Source organism: Verticillium nonalfalfae (assembly GCF_003724135.2).
Source record: "Verticillium nonalfalfae strain VnAa140/NRRL 66861 chromosome Unknown scaffold_203, whole genome shotgun sequence".
Lineage (NCBI taxonomy): Eukaryota > Fungi > Ascomycota > Sordariomycetes > Glomerellales > Plectosphaerellaceae > Verticillium > Verticillium nonalfalfae.
This window is the reverse complement of record NW_021167428.1, coordinates 1-14011: the sequence shown is the minus strand read 5'-3', so window position 1 is coordinate 14011 and position 14011 is coordinate 1. Positions and strand designations below refer to the sequence as shown.

The following is a 14011-nucleotide window of genomic DNA, read 5'->3' as shown; positions in this document are numbered from 1 at the left end:
CACCTCAAGCAGACCTCCATCACCATCTCCATCATCTCATCACCACACAACCAAGCCTCATCCAGCATGGTAGAACCCTGGCTCCAGCTGCACGCACAGCACACCGCCCACGCCCAGACCGCCGCCGCCATTGAGTCGACGCGCAACGCCTGGTCCCAGCACCACGAGAACGACGATGCGCGCGTCCGCTACACGGCCACCTACGACGACGTCGTCGAGTCGCTGCGCAAACGCTACACCGAGCCCGCGCCCGACTCATGGCTCGCCGGCTCGAACCCGTCCCAAGACCAGGACCCAGACTCGTTTCCCGCGGCGCTCGACGCCCTCTTCGCCCGCCTCAAGGCCCGCGATGCCGAGGCCGCCGACATTGAGACCATGATTGCCCGCGAAAAGGCCCGCTGGTACCGCCGCACCCTGCGCGACGCCGCCGCCGGTACCCAAGCCGAACGCCTCATGGGCCGCCAGGCGTACCTGTCCGCGCTCGAGGGCCACGCAGACGAGGGCACCACCACGGAGGCCGGCGCTGCACCCGCACCCACGAACAGCAGCACGACCACGTACGACTGGGCCGCCGGCGCCGACGCCATCCACCGCGCCCTCGCCTCGCAGGCCGCCACCGCCCCCTCCGTCGACGACGTCCTCGCCAAGCTCGCCACCGCCGGCCCCGACGCCGCCCCGCGCGCCGAGGCCTACATCGACCTCTTCCTCCGCGACCCAGCAACGGGCGCCCTGCCCGCCTCGTGCGCCGCCGCCGCCGCCAGCCTGCGCGAAGGCACGCCCCTCGACGCCGTCTTTGCGCGTCTCGCCGCCGACGCCGCCGCCAGCACCGGCACCGCCGCCCCCCGTGCCCAGGCCGACCAGCACAGGCGCAAGCTCGCCGAGCTGCGCCGCGCCCAGGCCGCCCACCTGCGCGACAAGGCCGTCAAGGCCGAGACCCGTCAGCGCCGCCTCCGCCAGCAGCAGCAAGGGCCGCGCGTCGACGCCGAGGTCTACGAGAACCTGCCCGACGGCGTCGCCGTCGGTGACGTCCGCGCCTGCGCCCTCTGCCAGGTGCTCGCCGGCCTGGGCGTCGGCGCGCAAAAGGTGTACAGGACGCCCGAGAGGCTCGCCGAGACCCATGTCAGTCGCCTCGCTCCTTTTTTTCTTTTTTTTTTCTTTTTTCTTCCCGTGCTAGACCTCTTCCTGTGCCCTGTCCCAGACCCAGACAAACGTCGCTGACGTGGAACGCAGGACGAGCACATCCGCTCAGAACACAGGTGTGCCGCCGCCGAAGACTGCGTGCAGCTCACCGACGAGGACGTCGACATGGCCGGCAGCGACGACGCCGCGAGCCCGGTCATCTGCAAAGAGTGCGCTGAGACGCAGAGCCATGCCGTCGTCTACTGCTCGACGCGCTGCGCCGCCGCGCATTTCCGCCAGCACAGAGAGACTGTCCACGTGCCGGGGCGTCGGCGGGACTCGAGCAAGTCGGTCGAGCATGACACCAAGGACTTGGTCTTCGAGGACGACGACAGGTCCAAGTATCACGCCGAAGACATTACCAAGTTTGTCTGGACCCTCAACGACGCAGTAGAGCGCTTCTTCAAGGGGAAGAACCCCGACGTCAAAATCTTGTCCATTGACTAGATGCCTGTCGTGACAATAGTAGATCCGCTATAGAGCCTTCCGCAGCACCGCTAATACCACATCACATCTCAACGTCACGTCAAATTCAGCTCGCGTGGTAGCAATGATTGCAAAAAGTCTACGACACGACAAGTATCTGCATGACGGCTGTGTATGGTCCCAACCAGCTAGCCCCTCTCCTTTCGCAACCTTTTTGGTGAACGACGATGTGCCTTTTCCCTGGCTAGACCCATCGTCTCTTTTTTTTTTATCTTTCTTCTCGCCTTCTTTCTTCGTGAGCTCAATACCCTGCAGCTTGCCCACAAGCCTGAAGTCTCTCAGTTCAACACGCTCCGTCCTGCCCGCCTTGTCTACCAACGAGGCTGCATTCCCAAGTCTCCATCCAAGCGAACACACGCTGGAAAAGGCTGAGACTGTCAAGATACGTTCTGTGCTCCGTGTCTGTTCTCATTCAAGTCGACTGTTTATGACAAAATCAAAAGGTGAAAAAATGTACGCCGAACTCATTCCGCAGAGGGATTGTACCGTCTCGTCATTCTCTCGGTTTCTTCCATGCCGTTGATCATGGATGTGAGCATCATGGTCAGGAATGGTTTGGCCGCTTCGGCAGTGCTCATTTCGTTTGCTTCATGAATTTCCAGCTTTCCTTGCTTGACCTGACCGCGATGAGGGCGACCTTGTCCGATAACGCCTACAGTCTCTTGGTGATGACGGTTCTCCGCCTCACGGGCAAGCTGCTCGACAGACTTCTCGAAGGCGCCGGCGCCCGCATAGAATTGACGGTGGACGACGTCGTTACGTCGCTGAATGTGCATTCCGGATCGTTGGAAGACGCCCTCCTTTGACTGCCAAGCAGGGTGCAAGGGGTACACAGTCTGCCAGTCCGAGTCAAGTTCGGTGAAGTTCTGGAAAGAAGGGCCTCCACGAGGGTAAAAGTGCTTGACCTCGTCGAAGCACCTGGTGTCCCAAGTGTGAGTATTCTTCATCCTGGCCTTCAGCGTGGGCGGCTTGACGATCTGCGCACCAAGGGCTGGCGCCCGAGCTGACTCGGGGACCGATGCCTCGCACACGCCATGGAAAGACGGCTCGCCCTCGCCAGACGAATAAGTGGTGGCGCCGCTGGCATTAGCCGGGCACAGTGTTTCAGTTGCCGCCAACTTGTTAGTGTTCTGCAGGAGAGCGCGGAACTCGACAGCAGCAGGGTCATCGTCGGCAACGACAAACTTGTGAGGAGTGATGTTAGGAGGGTTCCGCAGGGCTGTGTCGCTGTTGTTGACCTTGTACTGACGCTGCCCGGGCGGTCCAGCAGTGAGAGGCTTCGGGGCCCCCGGTCCGGTGCCGAGATCCGGCCGGTAGACAGCGTTGGCGTCAAACGAGTTGTTGGCGCCCTGTAACTCGACGGTGTCGAAGCCGCAAGGGAGGCTGGTGCCTTGTCTGACCGGGCCGGTCTGTCGCTGCCTGCCTTCGGGAGGAAATATCATCGAACCACCAGCCAGCACGCCGCGAAGAGTCGTGGGCGAAGTGGAGCGACCAGTCTCAGTATCAGAGCAGCCGAAAGAGAAAGTTCCAAAGGAAGGAGTAGCCGAACGGTCCGTCAGGGTATTCCCGCTGTTGGAGGCGGCAGACCGCGCGCCAGGACGAGCACGAAGAGCCTTCTGAGCCTTCTGCTGGTTCGGGTTCGGGTACGATGCCAGGCTGTTCAGTGACTTGACGGTGAGGGTGGTGATTGGATCTTCCGACATGTCTTCATCGAGGTCGTCCTCGAGTCCCTCGACCATGTCGACGGGTTTGCCGATGCCGGTGGTGGTCTCCCACGAGACAACGGGCACACTGCCAGGCCGTTTCTGGGCAGGATCCATATCAGCGGGAGACGGGGGCCCGGAGCTTCTGTCGGGGAAAATGGGGCTGACGGCTCGGTCGTAGTTCTGCTGAAGAGGCGAGTAATGAGGAATGACAGGGCTAGAGTTCAGGGGAACACTGTTTCTCGCGAGACTACTGCTCATCGGCAGGCTGGCGATGATTGACTTTGGTAGGAAGGTGAGCTCAGAAGATGCAACAGAGTTCAATCCCCATTTCTGAGTACGAGACCGGCGAGTGGGAGCCTGTATAGGTTGAACACTGTCAGGGTTGAAGATGGTGCCAGCAGTGGTGTAGGTGAACTTGGGAGTTTCGGACGCAGCACAATTGTCGGCCTTGGCAGGATTCATGGTGCCGACTGTCAAGTTCAAGATCGGTTGTAGATGCGCCATCTGAGGCAGGAGAATTGTGCTTGTCCTTTGCAGAAGGACCAAGGGTAAATGGTGATGTTGATATCTGAGGGGGAAAGTGTCGTCTTGAGCAGCTGTGCAGCTGTTAGCAGGGCCAAGGGGTAGATTGTCATGAAAAGATAGACTTGCCTCGCTCGGGTGAAGTCAAAGAAGGGACTTAAAATGGCGAGATGGCAAGGACGAAACCGAGCTGAGAACTGATTACTCCCGTAGATCCAACTACCTTTCTGTCCAGAAATTCCGATCCTATGGCATGCGCTCTCAGGTGAAGGGCAACCTAGGAGAAGAAAACGTGGGCAAGTATTTCTAGAGGAGGATTTGCCAGCCTGGTAAGCAGCGTCTCACAAGCAAGGTCGGAAAAAAGTGCGAGGAATACGTACAGTGACTTGATGATCCAGCGGCTACCTAGTTCGGCATGAATATCTCCAGATACCTACCTAGGTGGGGGATCTCAGGCGACGTGGGAGCGGTCAGTCGAGGAAGGGGGCGGTGGTGACGGGAGTGAGGGTGATGGAAAGTGTGATCACCACGATGAAAGCCGGGTGTTTTTCTTTTTGCTGAAGGGCAGTCGGACCCCGAGCTTGATGGTTGCAGGGCAGGCGCAGAGCACCAAGGAAGGAAGGCGTGAGGGTGGAGGGCAGGAAGTCAGGAAGGCAGGAAGGCGAGAAGAACAGAACCGAAAGCACGGTAGGTGCTAGACGTGGAAAGTATGCCGGTACACCGCACCTTCCTTGGTTGTTCGTCGCTCAAAGACCGAGCGAGGTCAGAGGCCCAAGAGGGTTCAGCCTCGAGGGCAAGACACATTCACCTGCCCACGGTAAGCCTCGTCCGCTGGAGACGTTTCCATGCGAAGCCCACAGGCACAAAGGGAGCTCTTCAAGCTCGACCGCTCTTGAAGCCCGGCCGAACTTCACAAGCTTGAGGTCCCGCCGTCAGTCTGCTATTGTCTGCCGTTACGAGCAGAATCTCCAAGTACCAGCGGGGGGTTGTCGAATATCCACAGGTGATAGCGGTAGAAAACTTGACGGCCGTGACAGTCTCTTTCGTCGGGGTACGACTGCGTCGACAGGAGCTCTCCCAGATAGCAATGCTCCGAAGCAGTCACCGCTTGAATGACGATGATGAAGCGGTCTTCGTGGGCGTCAAGATTGAAACGACGTGTAACACTATCTCTCGAACGTACCAAGCCTGTTGCGTACATCATCTTTGCCAACGGTAAAAAGAAGAAGGAATATCTATGTCTGTTGAAAACAGTTCAACGAGTATACAAGTCCAAATCGAAGTTGGCGAGGCGAAGCATGCTGACACTCATATATAGACGCTATAAGATTACCATCGAGTATCGCCACGAGGACATATACGTCCCCTTTTATACGTTCCCAACCTTGTCCATGCACATCACCTTGCAGACAATACCACCTGCCTCAATATCCTAATAACGCACTGCAGCTCCAATACAACCCGCCATGCCAACGAGTGGAGCCAAGTCCTCTCGCCAGCAAATTCTTGGGGGAGCGGCGGTTCAAGCTCACCGGGCGGCCGCGCGTGGTTCACCCCCTCCTCCGTTCAAACGGCGCTGGCCGGCCAGACAGCACACGTCAACCTGCCAAAAGTCCCATGACACATGGGCGGTCCGTGGACAGTGCTCATCCTACTCCCCCCCTCGCCTTTCCACAACAGCGCCCTCATTGGTTCTCTCAATCTTCTGTCATATCCCTTGACTGCCAGCAAGGCCAATGTGCCCAGTGCTCCCGGGAACACGAACGAGCTTCATGACGATCAAAGCTCTCACCCACTTCCGAACAAGTCCTGCCAGTCCAATGCGGGCAGAAGGCTTCTTCCGTCCAGTCAGGACGATCAGTCCATTCCGTCAACTCCCTTTTTCGTCCCACCCACTCAGCGAGGAAGGAGGAGGAGGAGGGGGGAAGGGGCCAGGATTTCTGATGTGCCAGAAGCAAGGAGACACACCAGCGTGCATCCATTACGGCTATCGCCGTCGCCGACAAACACGGCAGCAGGAGCTGCAGCCTTGGCCTGCAGCCTAGGTTCACCAGGTGAATGCTGCGCGCGTTGATCTCGGTGAAGCCAATGCGAATACTAGTTTGACCCATGTCAAAACAAATTAGACCATTGCGCGCGCGGCCCCTCGTGTCCTCGCCGACGAAGAGAGGAGAAACCTCTCGGATAAAATTGCCTGCTCGAAGCTGAGGCCTTCGCCACGGGAAACAACAAGATGCTACCACACGGAGTTGCAAGGAAACGGACGCTCATGTCTCCCTCCTCCAAGCAAAGCTCACACGAAAATCATGCCCACAAACGAGAACAGAAGCTGTCACATCACGCTCATACAGGCCACAGCCCAGACAAACGCACAGAAAGTACCTTCACGTTGGCATCCACCCCCACAGCCGCCACGGCAGTCGAAATTGCCGGCACCAAGAAACAAGCCACCGGATAGGGCACCACACCACCGATCCGCCATCCCTGGCCGATCAAAAGACAGATTCAACAAGGGGCGACCCGCGTTCTAGAAGGGGCTCTCGCCTCGCCCTGTGTGGTCGTTGTCACAAGCCAGGCGGCTGGCTCCCTTGGGCCTTAGGGAAAAGGGGGGCTCGACACGCGACAGCCCTGCAAAGCACAGCCCTAAACTAAAAAGGTAAAAGGGGGCAGCGGCGCGGATGTCTACTTGCGAACTCCCCGGGGGTCTAAAACGCTGGCGCCACCCCGCGCTGTCAGACGGAATCAGGCCATTTCACTTGTTCCTGCGTGGCGCGCCCATCGGCACCTGCGCGTCATGATCCAGTCGTTCGTCGGGTCCGGTGTCCCCCGCCCCTCACGATGCGCGCCTAGTGCTGGTCAAACATGAGAACATAATAGGGCCGACACGCAAGATACTCAAAGACGTGAGACATGGACAACCAACAAGCGAATTATACGCTCTCGTCTCGTGTTCCTGACTAAAGCTAGGTGCCTCGCGCTGTTTCCAATCCTTGCTCTGCGTGGCGTAACGGTTGGGGCCAGGAGCCGTTCGCCAACTTTGCGTATGGCCCGGCAGGCAAGAGACGCCTCTTGAACCAAGACCTCGGCCATTGCTCTCGTCAAAGCGTCCGCATCCTCCTGCCCGACCGTCACGGGCCCGGAGACCCGAAGTGTGTCTTCTTACCCCTCCACCCCCGCCTCGGTCAGCCCATCCGCATCTACAAGGGGCCGAGGATGGGCCGGTGCTGTGAAATCCGCAACTCCAACAGAGTGTTCCGTACATAGTATAGAAAGCAAAAAAAAAAGATCAAACCAGTTCGCAAGGGAAAAAGTAGGATGTGTAACGTTTGTCAAACTCCGTTGTCTCCATTCACTACCCATTTCAACAAAGGGGGTTGGTGTTCGGATCGAAGTGCCCAAAAATGGAGAAAATCCGAGACCAGGATATATACGGGTGGGCGCGAAGAATAAGCTTTGCGGTTGGGGAGGGGGGGCGACAGAAGCGTGGATCTTCAGGAACGTAGGACAGCTCGTCGCCTGAGCCCCCAGAAATGGCTCGAGTGATCAAGGAATGAATTTGAAGTGAAGTACCGCATCTCCAGATGAAGTCTAGCGTGAAGGTTGGCAACCGGTGGTACTCGTACTCGTGAACGAAGTGGGTGGTACTCGTGAACGAAGTGACAAAATTAAAGAGGCCCTTGAGGGTAGGCACTGCCAGGTATCATGCCAGCGCCGGGACCCCTGTTGGTGTTGGCGCTACGAGCCCCAGGCAGCTGAAAGTCGGGGTTGTTGTTAAGAAGCACGTCTTGCTGCCGGGGTTGAGGCGCCCGTCGAGGCATGGGCTGGCCGTTGTAGCCAGGCATTGGTGGAGGCGGGTTCCAGCGGGGGTTCACACTCCTCTGGGAGATGGACGTAAAGTTGGAGCGATCAGACTCAGCGCCGGGGCTACGCGCACGAGCGCCACGCTCCTGGCGAGGGGGGTAGTCATAGGTGTCGGATGGCGGCGGGTTGGGCTGCATGGGCGGCGGCTGGGCAGCTGCCGCCGGCGGCGTCGACGACGCGAAGCGCGGGTCAATGTCCTCGTAGTAGTTGTTGGTCTGCGCGGCCGCTTGTTGTGGCGAGTTGCGCCCAACAAGCTCTGCTGGCTGGGAACCACCTAGCGGCGACGGCACGCTCGGTGAGTTCCTTCCTTGGCCCTGTGCCCAGGCTTGGCGTGGCGGCATGTATTGCCTGAGGAGGAAATGTTAGAACCATCGTTTGAGTAGAAGGGTATTGCGCACGACTTACTCGTCCGAACTGTACTTGCTGCCCTCGCTCATGTACGTATCATGGCGGCGGTTGGACGAGTCTTGCACTCCCTGCTGTAGGCCTACCATGCCAGCGATGTCTGCATCGCTCTCACGAAGCCCACCGAAAGATCCATACCCCTGCGGGGCATGAGCAGGACTGCCAGAGACTGCATCCATCTCGACCGCCTGCCCGACCACGCCACGAGGTTCGTCGCTGGGCAAGGGTGGCGGCGACTCGGCGCGCGGCAAGCTCGATCTGTCGGGGTTGTAGGCCTCATAACTGCCGGGCAAAGAGGGGTTGGTGCTGTTGTTGACGCTATAGTTGGTCGCAGCCTCGTCAGGGCGCCCTTCGTAAGGCACGGCGTAGGCATTATGAGGACTCTGTTGTCTCTCATAGGGGCCTGGCCCGTTCTGGTAACCAGGGGTGGATCGCCCGGACATAATGGCCCCGCCGGCCATTGCACCCGCAGCGACGTAGCCGCCCCGCGAAGGCCCGTACCCCCCACCTCTGGCATTCGGCGGAGGACCGTAACCTCCTCGGCCACGAGGGCCGTAACCCCCCCTTCCGCCCATCGGCGGGGGGCCGCCATAGCCGCCGCGGCCGCCGCCGTAGCCACCCCTGCCGCGGTATCCACCAGGGGGCATGCCTCCACGACCCCTCGAGTTCATGCGGTCGAACTGTCGGTTGCTGTCGGATGGCCCTCTGCGCATCCCATAAGCGTCCTGCTGCGGCGCGTTGATGGGGTTACCATATTGGTCACGTTCAGGGCGAGGCACAGAGCCAGCTCGCGACGCTGGGGCGGTACTGCTGTATGTGTTCACATCTGAGGTGGGGTTGCTCGGGGTCCTCTCAATGGGACTGCGGTTGGTGAGAGGGATGCGCTCATCGCTAACCTGGTCGTCTTTCTTCTGGTCCCCAAAGGTTGCAAATGCGGGCAAGTTGTTGACCCCACCGTTGCCGCCGCTCAGGACTGGCATGCTGGGTTGTGATACGGTAGAGATGGCGGCCTTGGACTGCGCCTCACGGTTGAAGTAGTTTTCTCCGCTCATTTCCGCGTTTTCGGCAATCTTAGCCTTCCTGGCCTTCCTGCTGATCAATGTGCGACGCATGGCACAGGAAACGAGGCCGCTGAGACCGACCATGATGGTAGCAGCGAGGACAATGTAGGAGCCCCAGGCGAGATGGGGGATGAAAACCAAGACATCAACCAGGAAAGCCAGAAGGCACACCAGGAAGGTGATGGTCGAGAAGATGAAGACGACGAGGAGATAGCGAGACGAATGGGACGGCGAGTGAAGGTGAGCAACAGCGGCGAGGATGAAAAGAATAAGCGTCAGCAGCGCAGCGACGGGATGAACGATCAGAATAGCCGTCAGGCTGTTGCGAGTGCCTTCGGGAAGGTCAAAGTCATTGGCGCGTCCCCCAAGCCCATCTGCGCCGAGTCAGTGTTCAGTCGTCTCACACGGAACCGCATCAATGCCGCGGTAACGGTTGGGGGTGCACTCACTAAGATCGTAGCCAACCTGGATGGAGGAGCAAGCGCCGCGGTTGCAGTACCCGAGGACGCCATAGTCGACGCCGGCGAAGCTACCGAGGGGTATCGCCGTGATAATGGGAGCCGAGAGCACGGAGAGCAGAAGGAGGGCGAATGCCGCAAAAAGCAGCACCGACAGAGGTGTCGCCGGTCGCAGCATTTTATTGTTGAGTCGTCGGCCTGTCGGCAGAAGATGCCTGTGATACCAGGAGAGTGATGGTGGGAAGCGCCAGCGTCGTCAAGACGCGGCGAGAGAAAGAGGTCGTCGACGGCCCGGTTGAGGTTTGTGGTGGATGATTGGGAAGCGAGACAAAGTGCGCGCACGCGGTTGAGCGACGAGTATTACGGAGTGGGCAGGTTGGATCAGTCGCAGCGAGGAGACGTCGGCAGCATTGTCGAACTGCACAACAGAAAGAATTCGTGGTGTTGAGGTCGTCGGGGCGTTGGGAGGTCCGGCGTTGTCGTCGTCGTCGTTGTCGTGCGTCGTAGTGCGCGCCTTTCTTGTTCTACCCAACAGCCTTTGAGTCCTTCCTTCCTTCTGTTTTACGCTGGCGTCACTAGGACTCCGATGCGGTTTAGGTGGTGTGTCGGATAATGGAGAGGACGCAATTAAGAGAGTCGACACGAGCGAGTGGCGCGTTGTTCGTCGTGCAAAATCACCCCAAGGAAGGCGGTCGAGGTTCGAGAAGGAAACGGAAACGAGTGAATGGAAGGACTGAGGTAAACCGCCACAAGCCTGGTGGTGGTCTGGGTAAGGTAGACTTTGGTGGTGGTGTGGGAAATCAGGAAAGTGGCCGCTGGTGCTGGTGCGCACTGAGGGACGAGGGACGGAGAGGAGCAAGTTGTGTCTGGTTGGGACGACTGGTTGGAAGGGGGGGGGGACGCTGTGGCTCCCCTGCGCCCGCTCCTGCCCTTTGCCTACTACAACCCAAGCCTCCGCCCCAAGTCGCAATTGCCAGGTCGCAGGGAGCCTGCCCGCCGTAGGAAGGAGCACCGCCGGAGCAGTACCTTCGTGGCGCAGGCGCAGGAGAGCAGTCGCGGGCCTGACGGGGGGGTGTGGGGCATTTGCAGGCCACAGGCTAAGGTACTAGCCACTGTTCACTCCACCACACGCCCTCACTTGCAGCACCAGGAAGGTGGAATTGCGGGAGAATTTTAGGGTGGCAGAAGCCAACAGCCTGCCAGGGGCCTTGCCTTGCTTGGTTGCTTTTCCTCCACTCCCATCAGACAGGGTTTCCAAGCAGACGAGGCAAGACCAGCATCCACAACACCGGCGTGCTGCCCACCTTGCCCGCATCATTTGGAGATAAGGTGGCTCGGAGATTTGATCCTCGCCGTGTTTCTCTCACTCGCGGCAAGGTCGGAAAGTTGGTCGAGAAGACGCACCCCGTCTGGTGTACTGCAAGGATGCATACAGCAGCAGTAGCAGCAGAATGCAGCAGCAGTAGCAGCAGAATGCAACAGCAGTAGCAGCAGCAGAAGCACCGTCGACGTGGCTCAAATGAAAAACAAGAAGATGCGATGCGGGCTGCCATGTTTCCCCTCTACTGCTACTGTTGCATCTGCCTTCCTTGCCCATGCCTTTCGAAATCGGCTCGGAACCCGCATGCGCCCCCTTCGTCGAAAAGAGGGCACAGCCAATGACCACCGCTGCTTGGCTTCCAGGCCTCGTATCCACTCGGAAGCCCTTTGAACACTGCATACCTCTGAGACTAAAAAAGGTGCCTACTGACACCTCATTGCCATGGCGAGTCTTGACAATGCGATCTTTTGAGCCCCTCCCGCCTGTGCTGGAACCCGCCACACTCACTGGCTGCTCCTTTGAACCGCCTATGAACTGGACAATGCTTTGACTACTCATGCGCTACCAAAGCTAGCCTGGATGTTCTCCGCACCCAAGTGCTTCGCCTTGGCCTGGAATGGCGATAGCGCCATGTTTGTCTGGAGCCACGAGGGCGCTGAAGGCCAGACTAAAACAGGCACGCAAGGCACGGTACCTGAACCTTCACTGCACTGGAGCATGTTTTAAGAACTTATTGGAGCTGGCGCCGTCAGTTGCTGGTGCTGGGACCGATGTGTTTCTGGGGGCCCCAAGACGTTTGATGCTCCCAAGAGCCGCGAGGGACCTTGCTGCGTCCGAAATCGGTTCCGTTCTGAAGGGATGGTCGATTGTTCGTTCCTGCCATGCTCGAGCGTGCTTCCTCTCTGTTGATGCAAGGAAGCTGGGTCGGTCATTCCTCCTCTGGTTGTGGGTTCTCCTTTCCCACGCTTCAAGGGCCAAGATTGAATGTGGGGGGGCTACATGTACATGTACAACCTCCCCAAACGTGCCAATTGACACGCGTCCATCAAACTCACTCTCCCGCGTCTTTTTTTGTTGCCTATTGATGTGCCGCTTCCACCCCCTGGTCGATTCCTTGCCGTCATCTCCTTGGGAGAAAACTTGCAACATGGTCATGTCCGCTGATTGGCATGATCTCATTCTTCCATTACCTCATCGACAGGCCGCCTTTTACACGATTTTCCAGCGTGACTCGAAGCCTCTCTGCTGCGCCGAAACTCGACACGACGAGAGCCTCAACCACCTATGCTTCTTCCCTTGTCGGACTCCAGGCCCCTGGACTGCTTGTGAAGCAGACATCCCGGCTGCTTCATCTGGACTCTCGCCTGCCCCGCAGATCATCCATGTGGGCAAGTACCGTATCAACCTGCCCCGTCAGCCTGTCAAGCTTTGTCTGTGCTCCGACACATGCCTATGCGAGATATGCCGAGACCAGCCTCAGTCAGCTACGGACGTATTGTCCTCCTCCGCCGGGTTTCGAAGTCAATTTGCTCATGAGCATGGCTCGATTCGATCGGGTCGACAGGCAGTGGCGAAGCTGGGACTGCCTTTCTGTTTTCCCGCCTGTTCAAATCCAGCTTTAGTTTTTCTCCCATTCCACCAAGTGAACAAGAACAAGTACCCTTGGCAAAGGCCTGCCCTGCCATCTCCGTCCAATCTAGCCCGATCACCACGTCATCGCCGACCTCAAACAGCGGAGCACGGCTCGATGCTGCGACGCGGCGCCTCCCGCGCGTCTCAGAATTTCCGAGTCCGAGACCGCCCTGCTTCATCCCGCTGCTCTCGCTGCCAGGCCACAGGCGCTCGCAGCTCGCAGTCTGGCATTTGCCTCCGACATGATGCTGTGCGGCCTCTTGGCGGCGATGCGCGTTGTGGTTGGCTGGGGCCGTGATCTGGATGCCGCTGCCTCGTTACCGGGTACCCAATGGGCCTTGCCTCGAGAGTCGGACGTATGGTTCTTGATGTTGGAACATACTTTCGATATGACGATCCCGCTCGATAGTCTGTCTGCATGTTGTCTGCTTCGCGGTTTTGACCACGTGGGCGCGAGCCTCAGGGAAGAATAAAGCACGCTGTCGAGGGACTCGACATCTTCTTTCTCTGCCAGCCTGGAGTGGTACGTGCCAGGACCCGCTGTGCGACTTTCAACTTCGGTTTTCCAGCACGAATCCTCAGCTGTCCGACTCGATGATTGACCAAACTTCTGGTATCCTGGAATGCTTGATTTCATGGACCGAGACCCTGGTTACGGGAAGTCGGTGCACAAATCCGTTATAACTGCGATTGATCATCTTAGAGATAAAACCCGCAAGACCAAAACCACTGCATTTGGTATATGTAACACATATCCAAAAAAAAAAAAAAAAAAAAAAAAAAAAAAACCACAACATGTCGGATAGGTCTAGGCTCGAAACTTTTGACCTACCTATACTTTGTGTCCGAGGTCGCGTAAAGCTGCTGCTGTCAATCTGGAGACGCAGCAGACTATGTACGGCATGTTTACCTTTCAGGTCAGGTATCATGCCAGGTATTGCGTTCTGTTCAAAATCTCCTTCGAAAAAGCTATTTCTTCAAGAGACACCCAGAGACACCTTTGACAACACCAGTTTGATTGCCATGGGGTCGACAAGACAAGGAGTTGTTGTGGGATAGTGCAGCTCTGATCCGCTGAGATGCGAGGTTATCCACGTGCTGCATGGCAACACCGGCTTCTAATGTATGACAGCATCATGGGAAATCCACAAGTTCGCAAGAGCGTAAAACGCCTTATCGAGCTCACGGCTCAGGCTGATATACGCCAGGAGCCTCAGTCATGTCGTCCATCCTCAAGCCACCGTGCAAAGGACTATCTCCGGCGCCTGTCGGTCAATAGGCGGCTCTCCGGGGATAAGCGCACGGTCCCGTCGCAAACCCCAGACTACGGAAGACTGCAGGCCGAACTGGCTCAAAACCCCAAATGTGAGTATATTGACC

General features: G+C 58.2%; 3 protein-coding genes across 3 annotated transcripts; 1 reads left to right on the top strand and 2 right to left on the bottom strand.

The window, feature by feature from the left end:
• Positions 1–66: 66 nt before the first annotated feature.
• On the top strand, positions 67–1626 carry D7B24_003685 (uncharacterized protein; the record flags this gene model as incomplete). The annotated part of the gene is made up of 2 exons (XM_028637872.1): positions 67–1119; positions 1231–1626. The coding sequence occupies 2 exons, from the start codon at positions 67–69 to the stop codon at positions 1624–1626; spliced, it is 1449 nt and encodes a 482-aa protein (XP_028490582.1).
• A 503-nt stretch (positions 1627–2129) lies between these two features.
• On the bottom strand, positions 2130–3875 carry D7B24_003684 (uncharacterized protein; the record flags this gene model as incomplete). Its single annotated transcript, XM_028637871.1, has 1 exon — positions 2130–3875. The coding sequence occupies one exon, from the start codon at positions 3873–3875 to the stop codon at positions 2130–2132; it is 1746 nt and encodes a 581-aa protein (XP_028490581.1).
• A 3683-nt stretch (positions 3876–7558) lies between these two features.
• D7B24_003683 (uncharacterized protein) lies at positions 7559–9856 on the bottom strand (the record flags this gene model as incomplete). Its single annotated transcript, XM_028637870.1, has 4 exons — positions 7559–8102; positions 8160–8862; positions 8911–9594; positions 9670–9856. 4 exons carry the CDS (start codon positions 9854–9856, stop codon positions 7559–7561), a joined length of 2118 nt encoding a protein of 705 aa, XP_028490580.1.
• Between the last annotated feature and the right edge of the window lie 4155 nt (positions 9857–14011).